Source organism: Cornus florida, unplaced genomic scaffold (genome assembly GCF_030987335.1).
Source record: "Cornus florida cultivar Cherokee Brave unplaced genomic scaffold, ASM3098733v1 CherokeeBrave_3.0.0_Hap2_Chr04, whole genome shotgun sequence".
Taxonomy (NCBI): domain Eukaryota; kingdom Viridiplantae; phylum Streptophyta; class Magnoliopsida; order Cornales; family Cornaceae; genus Cornus; species Cornus florida.
This window is the reverse complement of record NW_026775574.1, coordinates 66,135,267-66,160,836: the sequence shown is the minus strand read 5'-3', so window position 1 is coordinate 66,160,836 and position 25,570 is coordinate 66,135,267. Positions and strand designations below refer to the sequence as shown.

Below are 25,570 nucleotides of genomic sequence, written 5' to 3'. Positions count from 1 at the left end.
TGCTCATGAACGAGCTCAAACATCTCCCAGCTCGGCTCGTCATGCTCATCAACTGTTCATAATCGGGCTCCTTGCGTAGAAGGAATATAGTGAATTTCATAATTACATGCCATCACTTTACTACTTTCGCAGAATTGTTCAAAAGAATTTTAAGACAACAATTGAACAACGTAAAAACATGGCCATTAGTCCAGCTGTTATAATATCTTCTTCCTCGATTGAGCAAAATTCTTTAGGTGACAATCACATATGTTTAAATTACAAATACTATATAATAAACAAAAAAAAAAAAAAAAAAACAAAGTGATCATAAAGAAAAAATTCAAAATGATCTTCGCATAATTATTGAAGACAATGAAATATGAAAATAATTAAAATTTGGGTAAGTTTATTTGACTATTAGTGTATTGGTAATATAGTAAAATTAGTATTATAAGCAATACTACTACCAAACAACAATAAAAGTGTTTTACCTACAAAAAGTGCTTTATAGAATGCATCACAATAATAATTTTACTTGCAACAATTTTATGACTGTTGTACTCATAAAAGCTCTTTTACCATCAAGAACAACGTCCGCACTTAATCTGGTCATTTCATTTACGCAATGCGTATGGTTTCGCTGGGAGGAAAGGAAAAGAAAGGATAGAAATATCAAAGCACATTCATTCTGTTCGGAATCATGATGCCTGCCCTTTTCAAAAGTGCACTTGAAGCATGCTTTGCCATCAAAATTATTTTTTCCTGTCCAATTTATAGCCAGAAAAATAAAGGGGTAAGAAGCATATCATTGGTTCCCGATAAACAAAATAATAGAGCAGAAATAGTTCAGCTTTTTAACAATCCCTTCTGTTAACACAAGAATAGAACTATTTCTCCTAATCTTGCACTAGGTGATGAGATCCAATACAACACATAAAACAGGAAGCACAGTCATAATAACCAATGTATCTACCATTCTTATGGTGAATCTAATATTGCTAAAAGCGCAGCTCATTCTAAAATAAATAAATAAGAGAGAGAGAGAGAGCAGTGGAGTAAACTCTTAAATGTCTTCTCGTTAGAAATGCCTCATTTTCATCCAACATATGTTATGATAAAACGGACTGTTCATATGCAATGAGAAGCAGTGATCAGACGGATTTGGTTCAAATATGTGAAACTAAAAGAAGAAAGAGAAGGTTGAAAAGAACATGGTATTGGTTCAGTTAGAGTAGAACTGCAAAAAATGATTCGTGAAGCCGTCCCACCCTTCCATCCCCCTAACATTTTCAAAATATTTTGTCCGCCTCTGAAAAGCTTACTACTTTCCCCTGAAAATTCTTTGAACTATAAACATCCTTTGTGTGTGTGTGTCTGTCAAAGTTGTGAGATAGCAACTTAAGAAACTAGACCAATAAAAGGTACCATCTAAAAGAGCTATATGTTATGCTTCTCAACATATGATGCAAATCCAAAAAGGTACAACTCAACGTATCAACCAACTAATTCATAGGGGGTGGGTGTGGACCATGTGGTGGTGGTGGTGGTGTTGTGTGTGTGTTTTGTTGCGGGTGGGGGGATGTCAAGCAACCTAATTTAACTTTCAAGTGGTTTTCTATTAAAGGACACATCGGTTGACAATAATAATATCAGATGCATAAGCATTAAATATCTACTTCCAATCTTCAATGCATCCTCCATAAACTCACTCCAGATAAATTAATAAATCTATTGGTAATTACCTCATCCACATTCAAGATTTTCTGATCCTTCATAATCCAACGACCATTGCACATTACAGAGACGATATTTTCAGTTCGCATGCAATATACAAGGCTAGAGATGCTGCAAATTAGTAAAAAATGAATCAATCCATCGAATTAGTTTAATATGGTAGCGGGAAACTTGGATCTGAATCTTGCTAAAAACAAATAAAAATGAACTACACTGCTGAACAGCAAGTAACCAGAGAGAATTTTAGGTCTCAATTTGGAGATTTGATACAACCAAAGGTTGTAGCCTAGTGGTACTTCCTCACCTTTCAAAGTAGAAGGTCGAAGGTTCAAGTCCCCAAACAGAAAAGTGTGTGTGTGTGTGTGTTTCTTGCTAAGGTAAACTAAGTATAAATAAAATTCGAGCTTTAATTGAAAATATTTACCAGTAATATATTTTTAATGTTACAATATGGAACCAAACATTAGAAAATACATAAGATGTTTTCCGGAAAACATTTCATGTCAATAGAGCCTTAGTGTTGTGATGGCTGCTGGCCCTTAATTAGACCTTGTGAAGATAAAAATCCAGATTCAAGATGCACGGCCCACCCTCCCGCTGGTCTCCACAACATGCAAAGTAATAATTGAAGAAACAGAGCTAAATAGGTGTCAATAAGCTGGGAAAGGATATAAACTGATAAATTCAACTATTAGGCCGTGGATCTATGCAGTAGCCAGTCACCCTATAAAAATTGACTTCTAATTTAGTTCCAGTTTATTTTATTTTATTTATTTTGGTAAGAGTTTCATATTGACAATTTTGGAAAGGGAAATTCTAAAACATTTTGTTGGAGAATATTATTATAGGAACCATAAATCACTCTAATCATATTTTATCATATACTAAAATCACTCCCACAATATTCTGTGGAGAAATTTAAGGTTCCTATAATAATATTCTCCAACACATTTCAATCACAAGTGAATTCTATAAGAGCAGTATTTGAGAGCAGTATTTGAGAATGACAATCAGGAAGATTCTTTCATAACAGACGAGTTCAAATAGACAATGTAACAGCAAAAGCTTTCAACAAAGATAAATCTATGAAGTATTGCATGACATCAGGGGCAGATTCATACCAGTCGTGCAGAGGAACCATAGACCAGGAGAAAGGATTGACAACAATCATGTCAGCCTACCAAATGATGAAAACAAACAATAATCTGTGTCAATTTTCTAGCATAGCATTGAGAAAGATAATAGATCTGAAGTTAAAAAGAAGTCATACAACTGAGTAGAGACTAATCAAGTATAAAAATGATAACACCTGAATATGTAGCCCATTGCAATTTCTAGCTCATGCAACTCATAAAGAAGTGCAAGATACTAAGATTATCACCTTGAAATTGTGTGCTTCCATCTGTTGGGTAGCCCGAAGTAAATAAAGCGGAAGCAATTTTTCAAAAAATAGTTTTCATGAGCAGAACATGATCGTCCCAATTAGCTTTAATGAACCACTAATATTCTTTGATTATCATAGAGGGTTAGATCACTTTACCTCTTAAACAATTAAATAATTGTCTGCCACCAAAACTTGATTGATTGCTATATGGATGTCCACAACCCTTGATCTCCAACGAACTATGGTGCCTCCGGATCTTCACTCCTATCTCCGGGTAGGAAATCGACGAGCAGTGAAGTGTGGGCTTCAGATCTCCTTTTGAATTAGGGAATTAGGAGAGGTGTGTGAAGAAAATGTTTTGAATATTATTGTGTGCCTTGTGTGTTTTTGGAACAGCCTTACTACCTCTATATATGGAGGTAGTGTTCCAATTAAATACTCTCCTTATTCCACACTAATTCACCTTTCATATACTGCTTGCTTTCCAAGTTGGACTAGGAGTGGGATTTGATAGGCTTATCCTTATACTTGACTTCAATAGGAAATTTTAATACCTTGCTAACACCTAGCCTATTAAAATACCTCTATTAATTATTTTTAACTCCGCTATAAAGAAAAAATTGCACTCTTAAGGACATGGATAAATTGACCCCTCCACGTTAATTAGTTGTTTGGATAAATATGACCATCAATCCAATATACAATTAATTCATATTTGGCCCCCTAGGTTTATCTGTTTGATTAAATATATTTAAACAAAAACTATTTATGACATGCCATCAATTGTGTTTGTGACTTTTTATTTTCTTGTCAAAACATTATTTCTTTTAATCTTTTTCTTTTTTCTTGTCATAACATCATTACTTTTTGTCTCGTTTCTTTTATTTCGGATGTTATATATAGGTCTGTGCATATATATATATATATCCCACATAAGAATCCTTCGCAGGAAAGCTTTGGCTTCATATTTTTATGTCTTTGCATTGCTTTGTCTTCAAATGTCTTCATCCGAAAAGTTTCTGGAGCTCTGCTCCAACTGCATGTTGCTTATGACTTCTTTGAATAAAATGGGCTGAATTTTGGAACCTTTCTATTTGAGTGTATGCACACTACTTTTTGCATGTGAAAAACTCAAATAGTTTGCTTTTTGACAGTATTATTCTTGTGATTACTGTTGGGAAATTCCACAACACTCATGTTCATTTTGATTGTGCGTAGTTGCTATTGGAGCTGTTTTGTATCTATCTTTTGGGTGAATTTGGATTTGCCAAAATCCTGATTTAAATCAAAATTTGAAAATATTTTTGCATTTTTTAATCTTGCTAATAAATATATTTTTTATTTGGAATTGGATATCTAATCCATTGTAGGGGTTGTATTGAGGGGTTTATAAATTATTACTAACCTCGGTGTTCCTCTTCTATTTCTGCATTTTTCATTACATAAAAGGCAAAGCAAGACCATGGGGATAAACTAATAATATTGATTGAAAGAAGTCAGAAGCAACATGAATGCAGTTGAAACAGAGCTCCGGAAACTTCTCAAATAAAGAAATTTGAAGCAAAGTAATTTAACAAATCATTTTTTCAAAAAAAGAAGACAAAGCACATAAACATATGAAGCTAAAGCTTTCCTACGGAGGATTCTCATATATATATATATATATAACCTCCAAAAGAAAAGAAAAAAGACAAAAAGCAATGATGCTATGACAAAAAAAAAAAAAAAAGAGAAAAAAAAATGATGCTATGACGAGAAAAGAAAAAAGTCACAAACACAATTGACGTTATGTCTCATGATTTTCTGTCATTCCATCTATGTTCCATTCGTAAATGGTTCCTCCATGGTATTTGGCTTGGGAAAAAGTTCCCCTTTCTTTCTAATTGAAGACAAGGAAAATTTGGTCTTGGGTAAAAGTTTTTCCTATTTTGCCATTTAAGCTTGGTATTGTCTCAACGTTGGATTCACCACTTCCTTCTATTGGAGCAATTAACTTACTTTTGGCAGATTGTGGCGTGTCAGGACTTATAAAGGTTTGGTTTTATTTGGTCATTTAATTGGGCTATTTTAGCGTCTATTGAGAAATAACATCATCTTCTTGGAGACTTTTAATTAAGTTCCTTGGATTTGATGTGGCTTACAAAATGGTTTTTCATCCTTTATGTTTTTTTAACAGTATCTTCTTTTTGAACAATATTTTCAATTCCAGTTAATTGATTACTAATTGTATACAAAATTTGGTTTGTATAATTATTTCGTTCTATAATATTTTTTACATCTCTTGCTGTCGGTATATCATTTGGACTTTTGTAATCTGCTTTGAATTTAAAAGGCGATGCTTTAATTGTGTTTTCTTGGAATTTAATGTCTAAAGAATCTAATGGGAGATGAATTGTTTCTATTGTTTTGCCTTGGATAGAATGTCAGGTTGTGGTAGTTTCTTGTGCATTATTTATAGTTTTTTTGAAAGGGATATTCAACTTGGTTTTGGAAAGCATATATTTCAAACCATTGAAAAATATTGCATGAATTTTCTATTTGTTTAGAAAATCATAGCATTATTGTTGTATCTCATTTTATATTTATTAAATACAACTTGCCAGATTTTGTGATCAAATCAACCTAGCCAAAATACGAAAACACACGGATTCCATCTAGAATATTTACCCAAAGGGTAAAGTACAATAACACTCTGTGAGGTTTGCCAGAAGGACATATAGATACAAGTTACCCTATTTTTGAACAATGACACCCCCTTATGAGATTTGCAATCCCAAAACAGCCAAAAATTATGTGAAAAGTCTACTTTACCCTTCACTATTTATTAACTTTAATTACAAAATAATTAAATGGCTAAATTACCCTTGCCTATCTCTCTAAATTACCCTCTGCCTCTCTCTTCCCCCCTCACAATATATATATATATATATATATATACACAACCACAACCGCCACAACAACACCCACCATCACAACCACTGCAACACAACACCCACTGCAACCACCGTTGCACCCACAAACCTATATATATATATATATATACACACACACCACCACCATCACCGGACCACCACCATCGACCACCACTCTCTTTCAACACCATCCCATTTGAAAATTAACACCCAAAAGCCATACCTAGTTATCAATTAATTGATTAATCGGAGAAATTCTGTATAGATATGTGTGTGTATATATATATATATATTTGTAGAGAGAGAGGTTCATAAATTCTGCAATCGTCACACAAGTACACCCTTTCTCTCTCTTATCTTCCCGTGGAAATGATATCTAGTGGTGCTGGTGGTGGGCCGAAGAAAAGACGGCGGGTCGGAAGCAACAACTGCCTCTCCTCCACCATCAGCGTCATTGACTCCGCCGTCTCGACAGAGAGACTCCGGCGACGTTGACTCCGAGAGTGGCTGATACTGCCGTGAAAGAGTGGAGTGATACTGTGGCGATAGCGGCGGGGTTAAGGTTTGATTTTCCGGCGAAGATTGCTATTAGTGAGGTGATGAATTTGGGTATGGGAGAGATCAGGTTTTCTGGGTTTGTTTTGATTTTCCGGCAAAGATTGCACCCACACCCCTATATATATACACACCACCGCCACCATCATCACTGGACCACCACCATTGACCACCACTCTCTTTTAACACCATCCCACCCGAAAATTAACACCCAAAAGCCACACCCAGTTTTCTTTCTCTATTGGTCTCTGCAAGGAAGAAATTTCTGTTGGTCTCTGTCGGTGTGTGTGTGTGGTTGTGGTGTGGCTATAGAGAGAGAGAGGGCCGGGGGGGGGGGGGGGGGGGGGGGGGGGGGGGAGAGAAAGGCAGAGGGTAATTTAGAGAGAGAGGTAACGGTAATTTAGTCATTTAATTATTTTGATATTTTATAATTAAAATTAATTAAACAGTGAAGGGTAAAGTAGACTTTCACATGATTTTAGGCTATATTTGGATTGCAAATCTCATAAGGGGGTCTCATTGTCCAAAAATAGGGTAACTTGTATCTGTGTGTCCTTTTGACAAACCTCAAGGGGTGTTACTGTACTTTACCCTTACCCAAAATACCAAGTGTGTTGACCCGCAAGTTACTCAAGTAAATTAAAGCAAATATTAGTACAACCCCGGTCGGTATAGTTCTTAGGATTAAGATAACTTATATTAGTAATAGATAAGGAAAACTACTCATGATCGCACAACTAATTTTTTACTTATCGGCGACCTGTTCAGCATGTCATTGGTTTTGAATCACCTCGTCCAGATCACCGAGACAAGTCACTCCACTTAGTGTTTCCATCGAGTTAGAAACCAACAGTTACACTTATGAAATAGAATGTCCAATTCTATTCCTTTGAGTGCGAACATTAATAATTATGAATACCGATGAATATATATCTCCGATGCACGAACCTTACTTTATGTGCACATAAATTTATCCTATCATAATTAATGGACAATTAGCTCAAAAAATCTTTGAACTACTCAATACAATAATTCACGGCCTTGTGACCCAATGGTATCTCCTCTACCTTCTAAAGTGGTTGGGTGAGGGTTAGAGTCTCCAAAGGAACAAAGTGGGTGTGTGAGTTTCTTGCCAATGACCAAAAAAAAAATTACATTATTTCCTATTTATCTATAAAAAAAAAAACAACCCAATACAATAATTCATCAATATTATATATGAAAATAAATAAATTAAATTTTATTAATTAATGTCAATTTACAATCAATGGCTTTGTCGGGAACAAACAAACCCTAACACCATCTATAGTAACAATTCTATACAATTTTTACACCTAGTTTTCCTTTTTTCAACAAGGTCATTTTTTTGTTCTTTGGGTATTGAGATAGGTGAATGGAATTTTCTTTTTCTTCCTTAGCTTTCTAGCTCTGCACAATTCTTCCTTACTATTAAGCTCATTGTGTCCTTTTTTATTTTAATAAAAAATAGTCAGTGTTATTCAATCAAATCGCAATTAATTTCAACTGTCACACAATTGATATTAGAATTATCGTTTAATGCAGTTATCTTAAATTTTCAAGGACTTCTAATGTAAATGACATTAGAATTATCTTTTAAAGTAGTTATCTTAAAATTTTCTTCTCGTAGACTTTGATATAGGTGTAACGGTTTGATATAGGTGTAACGGGCCGGGTGCTTGCCATAAGCCCCAAAAGCTTAAGCTATTAGGTGGATCTGCCTACCTGCCGATATAAGCCCAAGACTTTCCCTATCCGGATCCGATGTAAGACGAGAACTCTCTAACATTCTCCTCCACCCGAACTCACAACGCCCTCATTGCGGTTGGACCATCCAGCTTACTTGTCCCACCTAACGGCAGAAGTAACTAGTAACAACCCAAACACAAACCCGACCCGTGTGGGTGCTTGACATGACACCGGATCAAGGACTTGGCATACTTTGATACCACTTGTAATGGGCCTGGGGTTTGCCATCCGACCCAAAAACTTAAGTTGTTATGATGTAGGATAGAATTATGCACAGTTCCACAAACAATTCAACAAGTCCATTTTTGACAAACCAATAGTTTTTTTTTTTTTGGTAGAAACGATGCATTGAGAAATACCCATTGGCTTTAGCTTGTGGGCCACGCTGGTTTCCGGCTGAAAACCTTCGTTTAGGGCTCCGAAATCGTGTTTTATCGTTTTATACGAGGCCTGCTAGTTATTTCGGGATTTTAGTTCAAGGTCTTAATGAACTTGGATTGCTCTAAAATTTTAAATTTAGTATTTTTAATTTATTAGGTTTCTTATTCTATTTTTGTGGAATTTTTAGAGAAACTTTATTTTTAGGCTTATTTTTAGTGTTATTTTCCTTTTGCTATTAGGTTTCGTTATTTTTTAGTTTTCTTCTAATGTTAGGTTCTCTTTTATTACAAATATGTATACTGCAAAGTGTAGAATTAATTTTTAATTATTCAATTATCAATAATATATCAGATTTCTCTTAATTATCTCTTCGTTTTGTGGATTTAAAACACCTACTTTATGGATTCAAAGTAAAATGCTCCTTGTGAACAAATTTATCGCTTCTGCTTACGTCAGTTGGTATCAAAGCCCCGTCTTTTCCTTGTCTGATGGCAGATGAACGTGGTGACATCAACCTCGCTGGCGACGAAGATTGACAGAGAGAGGCTTTTTCGAGGGCCGAATTCCTGGACTTTCGATAGACAACCCAACAAGCATTGCAAGAAATTCAAGCAACCCTTGGTGGGCTCGCATTGGGTCCAAATCAGAATCGCAATAACAATAGGGTGCGAAACGTTGACGAAGATCTCGTTCGTCCTTTTTGGAAACGCAACCCCATGCCACGTAGGCAACCAGCCTACGAGGATAAATTCAGTGATAGTGATGATGAAGATTACGCTGAAGACGTGTTTGGGGGTCATAGAGACATGTCTAATCATTGGGATTATAATCTTAGGAATTTTCCTCCTAGTTTTGATGGTCGCTTTCATATTGAAAATTTTTTGGATTGGCTAGAAGATTTTTAGAGGTTCTTTGATTACATGGAAATTAAAGAGGAAAATAAGGTGGCATTGGTTGCATATAAATTTGAAGGAATAGCTTTTAATTGGTGGGAACAGTTGCGAGTTTCTCATGCACGACAAATAAAAGCACCGGTACGATCTTGGTTGAAGATGAAACGTCTTTTGCTAGCCAAGTTTCTTCCACCTTACTATGAGATAAATCATGAGAAGAATTTTGTTGTTTCACCTCTTGTTAAAGTTGATGCCGTTAAGGAATTTAATATGGCAAAAGAAGAAGATGGTGACAAGAAGTTTGAATTTCAAAGCGAAAAATATGAATCAATTGTTGACGGGGTCAAAGAAAATTTTAAATTGAATATCCAAGATGGTTTTGATGAATTTGAGATTCAAATTAGTGAAGGATCATTATTTGAGTAGATTGCAAGTGAAGAAGTTTTTATTCAAAAAGGTGCTAATAAAAATACTTTGGTGTTGTGCTTTGAAGATTCTCATGGCAGTGAACAATATGATTTTGTGGTAGGCAATAATTCATGTTGTACGCAGCCAAACTTGAGGACGAGTTTTTTTTGAAGTGGAGGGGACTGATGTAGCACAGAATTCTGCATAGTTCGACAACCCCGTTTTCGACAAACCAATAGTGTGTTTTGGGCGGAAACGATTCATTGAGAAAAACTCACTAACTTTTGCTTGTGGGCCATGTTGATTTTCGGCCGAAAACCTTTGTTTAGGGCTCCGAAATCGTGTTTCATCGTCTTATACGAGGCCGGCTAATTATTTTGAGATTTTTGTTTAAGGCCTTAATGATCTCGGATTGCTCTAAAATTTTAAATTTAAGATTTTTTTGTTTATTAGGTTTCTTATTCTATTTTTTTTCGGAATTTTTAGAGAAACTTTATTTTTAGGCTTATTTTTAGTGCTATTTTCCTTTTGCTATTAGGTTTCTTTATGTTTTTAGTTTTCTTCTAGTGTTAGGTTTTCTTTTATTATAAATATGTGTACTGCAAAGTGCAAAATTAATTTTTATTCATTCAATTATCAATAATTTATCAGATTTCTTTGAATTATCTCTTCGTTTTGTGGATTCAAAACACCTATTTTGTGGATTCAAAATAAATTGTTTCTTGTGAACAAATTTATCGCTTCTGCTTACATCATGTTAGGTGGAGCTGTCTACCCACCATATAAGCCAAGACTTCGCCATCTAGATCTGATGTGGAACAAGAACTCTCTAACAATAGAGAAATGCTTATGCTGACTATATCTGACTAAAAAAAAAATGAACTATGATTTAAAACTAGTTATAACATAGTATCATGCTGTATTTTTGCAACCAAAAAATACCCTTTCCATCACCTTTTTCAGCAGGATTGGACAAAGAAAAAGAAAAAACAATTTGAATAAGAAAAAATCCCCACAGTACAATGCTGCCAGCACTTAGAATAAGTTTTCCCACAGTTAAACAACAGATGTTCTATGGTTGAAAGAAAAACCAACCTTTTTCCCAACCTCAAGTGACCCTATTTCATTGTCCCAGAGTACTGATTTTGCACCATTTACTGTCACCATTTTCAGAATTGTTTCAGCAGGAAGAACTGTAGGATCAGTTGTTCCTTTCACACAAGCTTCCCTTCCTTTGTTGATCAGAGAAGCTAGGTACATCTCATCAACTGCACAAGGATAATTCCACGTGTAAATTCTCAACCGGTATCATTGCCGTAAGCAATACTAATCAAGAAGTAATTTCCACTTATCAATGAACTACAAAGGCATCTAGAGAACAACATTAATTTCTGTCAATTTTAAATCACGAGGGCGAACCCTAAAGAAGCAGACACTGTTTTCATGACAGAACAAATCATGGCAATAATTATAGTGCTTTGTAAATTTTGCCAAGATTACATGTAGCATGACCCAAAAGGAAGTTAATTCTTTTTCTTCTTCACTGATTTTTTCTGTCTACTGTTGTTTGCATTGTTAAAATCTTGACTTGCACCCTCCAAGAAAATGTTTCTTTTTTGTGTAAGTACAAATTACCAGATATAAAGCCACTAACACAGATCCATGACAAGCTTAACTATGCCACCAAGATTTGTAAGATGGATTTATTAATGAGAAATCCCTAAAGCATTACCGACCAAAAGAAAAACAGAAGCCAAAAGAAACTCTAATTGGTCTCTTAAAAGGATTACTAAGTCTCGATATCACAAACAGCAACTGTCTCTTTTATTTTATTTTATTTTTTTGGCTGTGGGTGAATGTGCTGGGAAGGAAAGCTGGGTAGCTGAAAATTGAGTAAGCAGTTCCTTGGTTACATCAATACCCACAAGACATCAACATTACATGATCTAAAGAAAAGGGAAATCTTACATAAAAAAAGTGCAAGATCGCGTCCATTGTGCTCCAACATGAAAGTAAATTTATTTATTTAATGGAGCAAGAATGGAAAACCAGAATTTCAGATTTAAGACAAACCAATGCTCATTCTATTATTCGATGGTGCACCATCTGTTCCCAAGGACACACAAATACCAGCCTCAATCATTTCTTTTACAGGGGCAAATCCAAGCATACGCATAGCAGCAGCAGGACAATGAGATACTTTAACACCAGCCCTTGAAAGGAAACCAATCTGAAACGAAAATATGAGATAACAGTTTAAACACCCTGCAATATATACATGTATATATATAAGCAAGGTGAAAATTGTGATTAATCAATGATCAGGTAATAAGTGCATTGACTTCTAGAGGTAATTAAAGTAACCACAAACAAAAAGATTGTTAAGAAAGTGTACCTTTTCTTTATCTGTGTTTTATTTTGTAAGTAAAAGTGCAAAGGGGGAGGGGGAATGTTCAATGATCAGCTCCAGCACTTGAAGAAGCCTATGAGGTCAACATTAGGTTGAAATCCAGAAATACTGAATATCTTTTCAACTCTATGATCAGCAGTTTAAATACAAAAATTACCACTATATTGATGTGCAAGAAATATGCAAGGCAGCTCAAGAAATATTTAAAATGCCTTGCACCAAAAAAAAATGTTAAAAATGCTCAAATTTTCCACAATAAAAGGAAAAAAAAAAAGAAAAAAAAGAAAAGAAAGAAAAATCCTTGAAACAATATCATGCATTCGTCACTAATCAAACAAATGAACCACAGTAGCACATCTCTTGCCACTCATTTATTAAGTAAAGGGAAAAAAAAAAAAGAATATTAAATGCTTATGATGTACATGAACATCTTTCAGCCTGTATTTTAATGTGCATTCCACTTCACTATCTTTGGGCAGTCTTTGACTGCATTCTGATTTTATTCTATATCCATGACAAGTTATGCAGTTTGATTTGATTAGTGCAACACAGAATGAACAGAAAGAATTACCTCAGTTTTGTTGACCCATACAGTATGAGCTGCTAGCAAATTACCCCGCAGGAGCTTGATTTTCTCCAAATATGAAACAGTTCCATGATCAACTTTTCGAGAATCCATCACAACTTCATTCTCATAAGGTATCTCTGCAACGTGCTACATACAGAAAACATTAAAGGAGAACCAGCAGCAACAAACTATTAAAGAATTCATATCCTTTGTTTTTGGGGGGAGGGGGGATGCTATGCCTAAGACTATTCTATATTTTTGAATAAACAAAGGAAGAAGAAAAAAGAGAAACAAAAAAACTTTTGTACCAGATCAACAGAAATTGGTCAAAATATTGAACAGCGAAATTCTATAAATTTCTCAAGATGAAAGCAACCTTGGCAATTTACAGTTTTGAATCTCTCTCAAAAAGAGGACTAAAAAAAAGCAAGTAATTTATGTAGTGGAATCCTCTATTGCAGTTTCAGTAAGAAGACATAGGAATAAAAACTTCTGGGGCCATGACTTGGTATACCTGGGTTTAACCATGAAGGCAAAGTAGTGGACAAAATGAGGAAACTGGTAAATTAATTCTATGAATTAAAATATCTAATCCAATGAGCTCCTCAAGCTCGATTGGAAGTTGCAGTGTTACCTCATGACTGAGCTGTAGCTCACGATGCTATCTCAAGAGTTTGTGGTGTTAGGGCTGAAAACAAGGACTCGCCAAGGTCATTCCCTGCGATGATCTACCAAGAATTTTAAATTTCTCATTCACTATTTTCTCATTCTTCATTGAGTTATATAGATGATCTAGCAATGTCGGGATTTATATTTTGTTTACAGAATCACATGAAGTTTTACCCAACACCATACATCTAATGGAATGTATGAAACACATATGAACCAAGAAGAAAAGAGAATTTTCAACTCAAATTGGAACTTGCAACAGATAAAAATGGAACAAAATTTAGAAAACATTCATGGAAACAAAATTCAGCCATTTAGACTAATTATGTTATGGATTTTGATATTTTGTCAGCTGTCATCCAGGACTCAGGTTCACCAATGTTGCTAGTGCTATTTAACCTGAGAATATTCTCTTATTTGCTCGTATCTCCATTTAGTTATGTTGTCCTAACACATGTGCTAAGTATCTCCAGTTGTCCTCTGTACTCCCGTACTCTTATAATAGGGTATTACCCCCCTCTGAATTTCAGTAAAAGTTCTGGAAAAAGAGGACAACACTGACTTGTGGCCGGGGTTCTCTCTTGATTTATCCATTGCTACCACACACTCACTCTCTCTGCCCCCTAAGGCCGCACCAGCTTCCAACCCATCCACTCTTCTTATTCCTCCATCACCCTCTCCATCACCAGACGCAGACACCCACGAGGCTCACGACAAAAGTTAATCAACACACCAGACATGCAAGAACATGGAATTCAAAGGTGTTTTAGATTATGAGAAAATTTTTACATGTGTATAACCAGGGCGTCTAATGAGATATCCTCAAAAAGCTTTCATACACACATGCATTTGTGTGTGTGTGTGTGTGTGTGTAAGAGAGAGAGAGAGAGAGAGAGAGAGAGAGAGAGAGAGAGAGCCCTACCATGTGGATCCCAGTTTTCAGCTCTTCCGCTGTCTCTCTTGTTTCAAGCAGTAAACGATCAGTTGAATTCATAATTTGCCTGATTCCAAGCCATATTCTGATGCGTCCATCTGCTGTATCGTGGTGTTTCTTGTAAAGTTCCTTTTGAGACTGTCCTTAACATAAAGACACACTTTGTTCTCATAATGATTGAAGTAATTGACTAAATCAAATAAGGATATAAATAAATCACAATAATTTCTAAGAGATGCTAATGAATAAAAGGGTAAATATTGTAACATATGCTAGGGCAGAATTGGTTCATGCACAGGATGCACCTCCAACGCTGTCTAACAAACAATTCACCCCAGCCCATGATAAAATAAAATGAAAAATAAAAAATAACCAAAAAAATAAGCACACTGAAAAAGACACAATTAGTATTTGTTATTTATCACACTAAAATAAAATAAGCACACTAAAATAAGCACACTGTTGTTTGTTATATGAGCAATTTCCGGTCGACATCATTGACACTGACAATCTTTTGAATGTCTCCTTTGAGCTAAACCTTTTGTTGTTTTTTTTTGGGTCAAGATTTCATTAAAAGAGTGCTCAAAGGGGAGCGCAACTTAAGAACAAAAGCAAGACTAAGAAAATCTGCTATACATTCACTGAATCCACAAAATTCACTAAATTCCCTACTGATTTACAATTCCATCCCTGTAACCAAAAAAATTAAAGTAAAAAGAATAGAGAATATAAGCACCCAAGTCGGAACCTCAACTCCATCAAAGGAACACCTGTTCTGCTCATGCCACAATCCCTACTATAAACAAAGGGGATTTACCCTCCAAGCATCTCGGACTGGCCTCCTCACTGCACACCCTCTCCAAGCCTCAAGCATGCCCTGTGGGGACTCTGGCATAACCCAATTGACACCAAAAAGGGCAAAGAGCATAGCCCAACTATCTCAAGCAATCGGGCAGTGCAAGAGAAGATGACTGACCGTGCAACACCAATTGACAATAATCTGACGCTTCCTCATAGATTATCAATAGTCAAAATCCTCCATAGAACCACTGTCCATCCAAAAAAGGCCACCTTGAGCGGTGCCTTCCAAGGGAAAGAAGGCCCACGAACATCCATCAAACTTCGGTAAAAAGCACGCACCTCAAAACAGAAATGGCTAGACTCCATCCAGACCCAAACACATCAGGCTCCACCCCTCCCAACTTCTAACGGTATAGCAGGGCCAACAACTTACCAATATCTCCCAACTCTCAATCCTGAAAGGGCCTCACAAACTGGACATCCCAAAGCATCATCCCACTATCAAGTGATACTGGTTGGCCACCATAATTTCCTTGTCCATAGATATCTGAAAGAAACACAAATAAGTGGATGCTAGCGAACAATCCCCACACCACACATCCGTCCAAAAGCTGACATCCTCCCACTCCTCACCCTTAACCGAATGTGTTTGGAGAATTTGTCCCATCCTCTCTGAATAGCCTTCCAATGCCCACCCTAGCCAGCTGCCTCACCTCTAAGGAACACCATCCAATCCCTGATCTCTCCAAATTTGGTGGCAATGACCCTCCCCCAAAGCTTACGTCTATCCACCCCAAATCTCCAAAGCCACTTCCCAAGCAAGGCCTTATTTATAAATATCAACAATAGTGTACAAATAAAAGCAAGTGAGGGCATACCCCCACTTACACAACAAAAACCTTCCTATGAAGGCCAACAAAAATCATGACAGAACAAACTAGAAAACAGATTACAAGATGTCTTGAAGACTAATCCCCATTACATCCATAACCTCCCACAAAATACACTTAGCTAGCTCCATAGAGTCACACAATTTATCATTATGCAATCTCTCATTTCTTTCTCTCCAAATAAAATATAAAACTGCAGTAAATAATATCATCGCCAAAGCAAGGCCTTATTGAACAGCTCCAACCTTTTGATACTCAACTCACCTAGCTGAATAGGCCTACAAACATGCTCCCACTTCACAAGATGGAATTTGAGAAAATCTCACATGCCACCCCACAAGAAGTTCCTTTGCAACTTCTCAGTTCTCCTCACAATTGAGATAGGGACCTGAAAAAGAGAAATAATATGTTGGAAGTTCATAAGAGTTAAACCACCCCCCCTCCTCCTCCTCCTCCTCCTCCTCCCCCTCCCTCTCTCTCTCTCTCTCTCTCTCTCGATATTACTTCTTCCAACCTGCTAACCTCCTCTCAAAACGCTCCACCACTGAAACCCAACACAGACACTCTCCTCGAGGAAAGATCCCAGCGGCAAACCCAAATATGTCATAGGAAGCGACCCAACACTACACCCCCAATTGTTAGGCAACAAGGTTTTATCAACAACCTCCCCAACTGGCACAATCTCACTCTTCCCGAGGTTGATCTTCAGCCCTGAAACTGCCTGAAAGCAAACCATAACACATCTCAAGAATCTTAACTGTGACTCATCCGTGTCACAAAACAATGGTATCATCTGCAAACAAGAGGTGGAAAATCTCTAGCTGATTCGGGGAGTCCCTCCCCACTCTAAAGCCTCTGATGTAACCTAACTCCACAGCCCTCCTTGCCAATCTACTAACTACCTCCATCACAAGATTGAATGGGAATTGGGATAAGGGATCCCAACACAACCCTCGAGGACTGTCAAAGAAATTAATCCGGAGATCCATTGATCAACATCGAGAATCACATTGTAGATATACAAAACCATATCCATCTCCTCCAAGTATCCCCGAACCCCATCCTCTCCAGGACAGACAACAAAACAAAACCTCCAACTAACATGGTCATAAGTATTCTCTATGTGCAGCTTGCACACCACTCCTGGAGCCTCGCTAGACAACCTGTAGTCCACACACTCACTAGCAATCAAGACAGAATCCAGAATTTGTCTTCCTCCAACAAATGCATCCTAACACTCTGAAATCACCTCAACAATAACTCCTCTTAGGTGTAGAGCTAAGACTTTGGCTACTAGCTTGTACAAGCTCTCCACCAAGTAATAGCCTAAAGTCCTTCACGTCCGCAGCACCACCCTTCTTGAGAATAAGGGCAACAAGGGAAGCATTCCAGCTCTTCTCAAAACTACCATGAGTGTGTAAGTGATGGAGCCCGCCATAATGTCTCCTCTAACCACTTCCCAGGAAGAACCCCATCGTGAACCCATCTGGTCCATGCGCCTTATCCCTGCTGTAGCTATTCAATGTCGCCAAAACCTCCTCCTCCTCAAACGGCCTCTGTAACTCCTATCTGTCTGCCTCCAAGATGCAATCAAACTCTAAGCCGTCTAGCTGAGGTCTACAACAAGCTCCCTCTGTGTACAACCTCCAATAGTAAGATGATATAGCCCTACAAACATCCTCCTCCTTTGAGCCTCTCAAGAACCAAAACTAGATTTATTGGAAGAATGAAAGGTTAGTAAGCCTTAATAAATTAAAAAAAAAACTAACCTTTTTCAAAACCAGTATACAGGCAGGACTTGTTGCATCTAAGAACCCACTAAAATTACTAATGTTTTTCAAGCTATACTAAAATAACTAGTGTTTTGCAAATAAAATATTATGTTTTACTTGAAGTATCATTTTGTTTGGATACATGAGATAGGAATCACAAGCCATCTAGTATTGAGGCAGAGGATGAATGGGGGTTGAGTCAGTTGAGCTGTGAACAAGACTTTTTTGATAGTTTATGTTGGGAAAGGAAACATTACAAGTTCTTTCAAGTCTAACTCAAATAACTGCAACTGCCAAGAGAGGTATAGGTCTATGTGGAAAATCGCGCATGTAATATAAATGTGCCAAGGAAAAAAGAACATACTTTTTAATTGGTAAATATCAGCAAAATGCACCAATTCAATTACATTGGATTGCATGATCAATAAAAAATAACAAATGATCATCCACAATGCGCATGTTAAAACATAAAATCAGAAATAGATAAACTATATCCTTCTCTAACAACAATTTATTAAAAAAAGAGAAAAAGAAAATAGTTTGGTTACATTGCACTACTCATGAAGTACATAAACTCTCAATAAAAAAGAAAACAAAATCGTTACATCCTAGAGTCGTCAATTGACACTTTAACAGATGCTGAATGTTATTTTTGTGATCAAACAAACATTCAAGATGTCGGCATGCCTCAACGTGAAAGAATAAATCAAGCATGTCATCAGAAATAAGGCCTACTGATCTACCAGTATAAATGAGAAAAAACTGCAATATCATAAAAAAAAAACACAATTCACATAGTTTTTCTGTAATTCATTGCAAAAAGATAAGGAATGGAAGTACAAAGAACCTGAATACAATCATGGGTAGTCAATTTCGTCCAAGATGTCGGTAAACCCTCCCCGAAGTCCATAGTTGACTGTGTTAAACAAGCACGCAAGCCCAGTAACTCCACTGCCCTCGCCATTCCTGATACATGCTGTCCTCCTGCTTCTGCAAAGCAGGTCACCTGATTCAGCACATCACAAACCCAAACCATTTGCATTTTAATAAATCAAAACAAGAATCCATCAGGCATTAATTAGCTTGTGATCATTAATAATACTCACACCAGAGTGTATGAGTTCGATTGCACAAAGCAAAGTGGAGATGTATGAATCTTCCTCGGTCATGTTGGACTCGTAAGGCCAAATGCGATGGTGCAACCAAGTTATCAAATCAACGTCATCAGCTATCCCTCTAGCGAGCTGTTGAGAAGTATGAACGTGTGTGTTGATGAACCCTGTATATGTAACCACAACAAACGGAGGGAAGTCACAAATACATCAAATCAAATGACAAGTTTCTGTGCCGTCAATCTAATTAAAAATTTGCCCCAATTTTTCAACCATTTGTGTACAACTGTAAAGAAGATACATACAAACACACACATTTTTTTGAAGTTTCAAGCAAACGGGCACCCCACCCACAATATTATCCCGGATAATACATGAATATATAAATCTGTGTCTAGACTCTAGAGACATAGAGAGGAACAAGGGCTAAGTTTCAGTATCTTCAATGTAATTAAAAAAATTGTCCTAATTTTTCAACATATGTGAACAACTCATTTTTCACACACAGATATATACACACATGAATATAGAAATCTATGTGTAGACTAAAAATTTCATAAGGATTTGGTTTCTTATGAGAACTGTTCCCAATAAAAGTAAATTTTATGACCAAAGGGTAATCTTTTTAGATATTCTTATATGTGTACATGAATATATATATATATATATGTGTGTGGAGAGAGATGGTAACCACTAACCAGGGAGTAGGATTTGGCCATGGAGGTCGATGATTTGGTGTTCGAGAGCAGAGAAATGGTGGAGGATGTGAGAGGATTGATCGATGGCTTTGATTTCATCGTTTTCAATTACGATACCGCCGTTTCGGAACACTCGGCTTTGGGGGTCCATAGTGACGATGAAGGCATTGTGTAGTAGTACCATCACTGAGCTCTTCTTCTCCGCCTCCATTACTACCGACTCACTGTACTCTGTTCGTTTGTTCTTCTTCAAACTAACCAACCCACCACCACCGTATGAGTATGACTCTCTCTTTCTGTCTGAACGAGCCTATAAACTCGCTCTGTTTTGGACGTTTGTCCCATTTTTAGGTCAACAATTGGCAAGCAAATTTCAACACGTCTGAATAGTAGAATATAATATTATTAAAAAAAAATGTAGACTGAGCCTGCTTTAACTTGTTAACCGAGTCTAAATCTCTCTCTAAAATTACCCATCACAATCCGTCTCTCTCACTCTAGAGTTGCCCTTTAGATCTCCACTGCCGCCGCCGTATCTCCGCCGTCCGCGGCGAAACCCTACAATGACGCATCTGAAAGCTCTATCAAAGGGCGTGAGGATCTCCAGCAGAGCTCTCTGGCTGGACATGCAGTCGTTCCTGTGCGCCGTCCGGTTCGCCACCTTCACCGTTTCTCTCTATGAGCGCCCGGTCTGCCATTATTGCCGATCTCTCCAAGAACCTTAAGCAAAGGAGCATCATCGGCGCCTCACCGGACTGTTATGCCCTAACGGCATTTGCAATTTCAGTTTGGCAGTTGAAAATTCAGGATGGGCCTTGGGTCTGATTCCTCTTGGGTTGGGCAAATAATGTTACGTGTTCATTAGTCCTTGTCAGTTGGGCTTTGGGAATGCAACTATAGAATCATCTAAATCCCCTTATACTATCCAATTTGATCACATAACCCTGTAGTAACAATTAACCCCCAAAACTAACAAAAGTGATTATTTTACCCCAATTCTTAGACATTTTCTTAAGATAGTGTTTATATATATAAGAAAAATATTTGGAGAATTATATATAAGTCTTGCAATTATTGAAAGAAAGGAAAACTACAGTATTATTAGTGTAGTATATATATATAAACTAACAAAAGTGATTATTTTACCCCAATTCTTAGACATTTTCTTAAGATAGTGTTTATATATATAAGAAAAATATTTGGAGAATTATATATAAGTCTTGCAATTATTGAAAGAAAGGAAAACTACAGTATTATTAGTGTAGTATATATATATAAACTAACAAAAGTGATTATTTTACCCCAATTCTTAGACATTTTCTTAAGATAGTGTTTATATATATAAGAAAAATATTTGGAGAATTATATATAAGTCTTGCAATTATTGAAAGAAAGGAAAACTACAGTATTATTAGTGTAGTATATATATATATACACTACACTAATAATACTGTAGTTTTCCTTTCTTTCAATAATTGCAAGACTTATATATAATTCTCCAAATATTTTTCTATATACTACACTAATAATACTGTAGTTTTCCTTTCTTTCAATAATTGCAAGACTTATATATAATTCTCCAAATATTTTTCTTATATATATAAACACTATCTTAAGAAATATATATATATATATATATATATGATATTATATATGTTAATATTTTCAATTATAAATGAAAATTTCAATGATATTATATATGTTTTTTTTTTTTTGACTATAAATGAAATTTTTTATAACTACTATTTGTATAAATTACTAAAATACTTCTTTATTTTGATCATTATTATCATATTTTGTTAAAGCTTATAGATTTATTGAATTATAATTTTTTTTTTTTTAATTTTCATCATGATAACAATGATATATCTTTGACAAAGTGGAATCAAAGTATTTTAGAAAAATAAAAATTTAGAGATTAAAATTATTGAAAATTTGAAACAATGTTAAAGGAAAAACTATTTTCTTTCTCATATTAGTTTTTCATATATTTAACCGTATTAGGGACTTGATTTGGATATATTATTTTACAAGTTGACACGTACTAGTGGTGTTACTATTTGGGTTGATATGATTAATTTAAAAAATAATGATAATTTTAGATATTTTTCTTTTTATAGGGGTTATATAACTGATTTTGGATAGTACAGTGGGTTTTATGATTTTAATCATAAAGGTCAATTTTTTCATTTCATATGTTAGTTAATAGCTCCAATGGAATGGGGATAAAATAATTGATTTTGTTAGTTAGGGGGGGCTTATTTGCTAGTATAAGGGGTTAGAGCATCTCCAATACCCACTCAAATGGCCTCTAAAATTTAAAATATAGCAAGTGGACGAAAATTAGGCACTCCAATGGGCTCTTAAAAGATCTCTCATATTTTGAGATTATCAAAAGTATTGTGAAATATAACAGCTCTCAAATGGCCTCTCAAACTCAAAATATAGCAAGTGGATGAAAATAAGGCACTATAATGGACTTTCAAAAGACCTCTCATATTTTGAGATTGTCAAAAGTTGGGCGATCTTGGAACATTACATTAAGTGGGAAGATTTGATGAAATGCACCATTGGAGCAAAATTGCTAAAATATAACATTTTGACACTGTAACTCTTCTCAAAATATAACTTTGGCATAGAAATAAAACATTTTGCATTGGAGATGCTCTATTGTGATTGTTTGAGATAGTAGAAGGGTTTTATAATTTTAACCCTATTATTTATTTATACAAATTGCTTTAATTTTTTTTCTTTAAAAAATGACAATATATACTTACCTACTCACCGTTGAGTAAGTATTCCATTTTGACCGTCCTTACCTACTCAGTGACGGGGAGGGTTAGTGAATTCATAGTGTGATTTACTATAAAGAAGTTATTTTTCTTATTTATTATGTTATACAAAAAGAAAAACTCTTATTAAAAATTAAGTACATATAAATCCATATATTATCAGCCTGTACACAAATTGCATATCTGCAAATTAAATAACGAAATAGGGAGCACATAATAGTTTATTAATTTATGAAAATTTGAGTACAATCCTCTCAGGTATTCTTTACAAAAGAAAGAAAATATCCTCTGATTCAATCTCCTTTGTTGGTTAGATGCAAGGGTTGTTGGAACTTGATCTTGAATCGGGCTATTGACAATCTTCTTCAAGTATTTGTAGTTGAGGAAGACCGCCAATGATTTCTTATCGAGGGCTGACGAAGCTTGATCTTGAATAGTGTTTTTTGGTGATTCTTCAATCTTGTTGAATCACGGAGAAAAGATGACACGATTTTGATGTGTGTGTTGTTCTTTGTTAAATTTGAGAAAGAACGACACGACTTTGGATTGATGTTCTTCGTTTTCAGAAAATTTGTTGAATTTGTGAAAGAACGATTTGTTAAATTTGTGGAAGAACGGTATGGCTTTGGTTGTACTTGTTGCTCTTCTTCTTCAAGGATTGGGTGTTAGGGATGAATGGCGGTAGAGTTTCTGTATTTTACTCTGAAATTTTGGACTTCCGAGTCTCTGAATTTCTGCACTCTCTGAATTTTTGGCCCTCTGGATTTTTGAGTCTTTTAATTTATGGACCTCTAGACTTTTTGGGGTCTCTGAATTTCTGAACTATCTGAATTTATGGATCTCTGGATTTCTAGACTCTCTAAATTTTCGAACCTCTTCCTCCTTTATCTATGCCTCTATTTATAAGCTTATTGGATTAATAGAATGATGACATGTGTCATTTCTTAATAATGACATAATTATAACTGGGTCGGGGTGGTTATATTGTGATAATTATCCATAAAAAATAATTATTCCAAATATATTTTATTAAGAAAAAATATTTTTTTAATTTAATCACCTGGGCTGGGCTAATTAAACATGAGACCCATAATTGACCAAGTTTGGGCCAAATAAATAATTTACTTAAACATGAGACCCATATTTGATGGGTTAATTTGTCAAAATAAAAGTCAATAAAATTTTAGTGTTTACAAATTGCCCCTACTTTGAGTCCCGCTTTGCACCGGACTTGTTTTCTATTTCAAGTGGGACTTTAAGTATCCAACCTGGTCTTTGAATTATAAAATTTTCTTTTTTGTTTTTCTATCCAACTTTGGATTGTAAGATTTCCTTTTTCGCTTTTCTATCCAACTTTGGATTTGTAAAATTTCCTTTTTCGCTTTTCTATCCAACATGGGATTGTAAATATGCACTTTCCAATTTGAATTGAATTATACAAATCCCATTACAAATTGAAGGTATTTTATTGCCCATATATATCACCCATGTCATAGGGTTTGACATCAATTCCAGTACTGTTGAAGACTTGTTAGGTTGGAGCTCTCTTTCTCTCTCTGAAGATTTGTTAGATCGCAGCCTCTTTCTGAGCAAATAATTGGTACGTCTTTTTTATGCTTGCTTCTTCTTTTGTTTTTTTCGTCTTGTCTTCTTTTCTTTCATATAATCCAATCAATGCACATGATTTTTTTTTTTTTTTTTTCACGTAATCCATGCACATGATTTTTTTATTATTAATTTTTTTAAATTGATTTTTTTTTTTTTTTCCCCAGGATTCTGCAAAAACTTTCAAAAGTATTGATGAAAATTTTGTCAACCGAAGCAGAAATTGGATTCCTTCTTTCAGACAACATTGATTGGGTTCCAATTAATTTTGCTCATTTATCCCATTATGGTGGTATAAGCAGAAATTATATATATCCTTGTAGACAACACCAATTGGATTCGAACTTTGTTCGTTATCCCATCACGGTGGTATTCAAATGTTTCACAAAGCAAACGGCGACTATCTCAGAAAGAAAAGGTGATCGAAGAGGCCAAGGAACCGCAGTTTATAAACACAACTATCAAAAGGAAGCACATGGTGACCAATTTGGGAAGAAGACCGATCCATGACACTTGGGTTACAAGCACCACGATGAGAAGTTGTTGCAGATACTGTAAGGATGTGACAGATGAAGCTTACATGCCTATGCCTCTGTGTGGTGATTTTTTTTTTACTTCAACAATACTTTGTCGACACCATGAATTTTCCTTGACGCAATACCTCAATGGAAAACTAGATTTCTCTTTCAGCAACCCCTCAGTGGCGAGCAGATTTTTTTTTTTCAACGACACCTCGGCTTCGAGTAGAATTTTATTATTTTTTTCTTTCAGCAATACCTCGACGGAAAGCCAAATTTATCTTTCAGCAACACCTCGACGGCGAGCAAAATCTTTTTTCTTTTAGGAAAGCTAAATTTCTATTTTAGCAACACCTCGGTGGCAAATAAATTTTTTTTCTTTTCTTTCATCAATAACTCAACGGAGAGCCGAAGTTTTCTTCGAGTAACACCTTAGAGATGAGCCAACAATTAATTTTTCTAGAGACACTTTGGCGATGAACCGGATTCTTTAGCGACTCCTTGGCAGTGAGTCAAATTTATTTATTTCTTCTAGCGATACCTCGATGACAAACCAGATTCTTCAACGACGTCTTAGTGGCAAGTCGAATTTATTTATTTCTTCTAGCCACACTTCGACGATGAACCGATTTTTTTTCCCTTTACAACGACATTCTGATGATGAAGCAAAATTATTCTTTGCCGACGGATCAAATTTTCTTTTGCATTTACAACTCTGGCGACGAACCAAAATTATTGTTTGTAGTTACATTTTGACGGCAGACCTAATTTCTTTCTTACAGCTA

General features: G+C 35.7%; 1 protein-coding gene across 2 annotated transcripts; it reads right to left on the bottom strand.

Moving 5' to 3' along the window:
- Positions 1-362: 362 nt before the first annotated feature.
- LOC132303396 (uncharacterized) lies at positions 363-20,664 on the bottom strand. 2 transcript variants are annotated; one of them, XM_059800631.1, is made up of 10 exons: positions 19,871-20,656; positions 19,167-19,339; positions 18,908-19,066; positions 14,586-14,735; positions 12,998-13,141; positions 12,090-12,246; positions 11,112-11,284; positions 2,838-2,893; positions 1,725-1,827; positions 363-744 (listed from the first exon to the last, which is right to left on the bottom strand). In XM_059800631.1, exons 1-10 carry the CDS (start codon positions 20,079-20,081, stop codon positions 655-657), a joined length of 1,416 nt encoding a protein of 471 aa, XP_059656614.1. In that variant the 5' UTR covers positions 20,082-20,656; the 3' UTR covers positions 363-654. The 2 variants fall into 2 exon arrangements, 1 of the variants encoding a protein (XP_059656614.1); XR_009481196.1 differs by lacking the exon at positions 363-744 and adding an exon at positions 2,141-2,313 and having other exon boundaries at positions 1,721-1,827; positions 19,871-20,664.
- Between the last annotated feature and the right edge of the window lie 4,906 nt (positions 20,665-25,570).

Bases quoted from the DNA above. Each gene is read 5' to 3' on its own strand.
- LOC132303396 (XM_059800631.1), bottom strand. From the start codon at position 20,081: ATGGAGGCGGAGAAGAAGAGCTCAGTGATGGTACTACTACACAATGCC. The intron at 19,067-19,166 runs GTGAGTATTATT...GTGCTGAATCAG, and splicing joins TCGAACTCATACACTCTGGT to GTGACCTGCTTTGCAGAAGC. The intron at 12,247-12,997 runs GTAATTCTTTCT...TTTTCGTTTCAG, and splicing joins TATGGGTCAACAAAACTGAG to ATTGGTTTCCTTTCAAGGGC.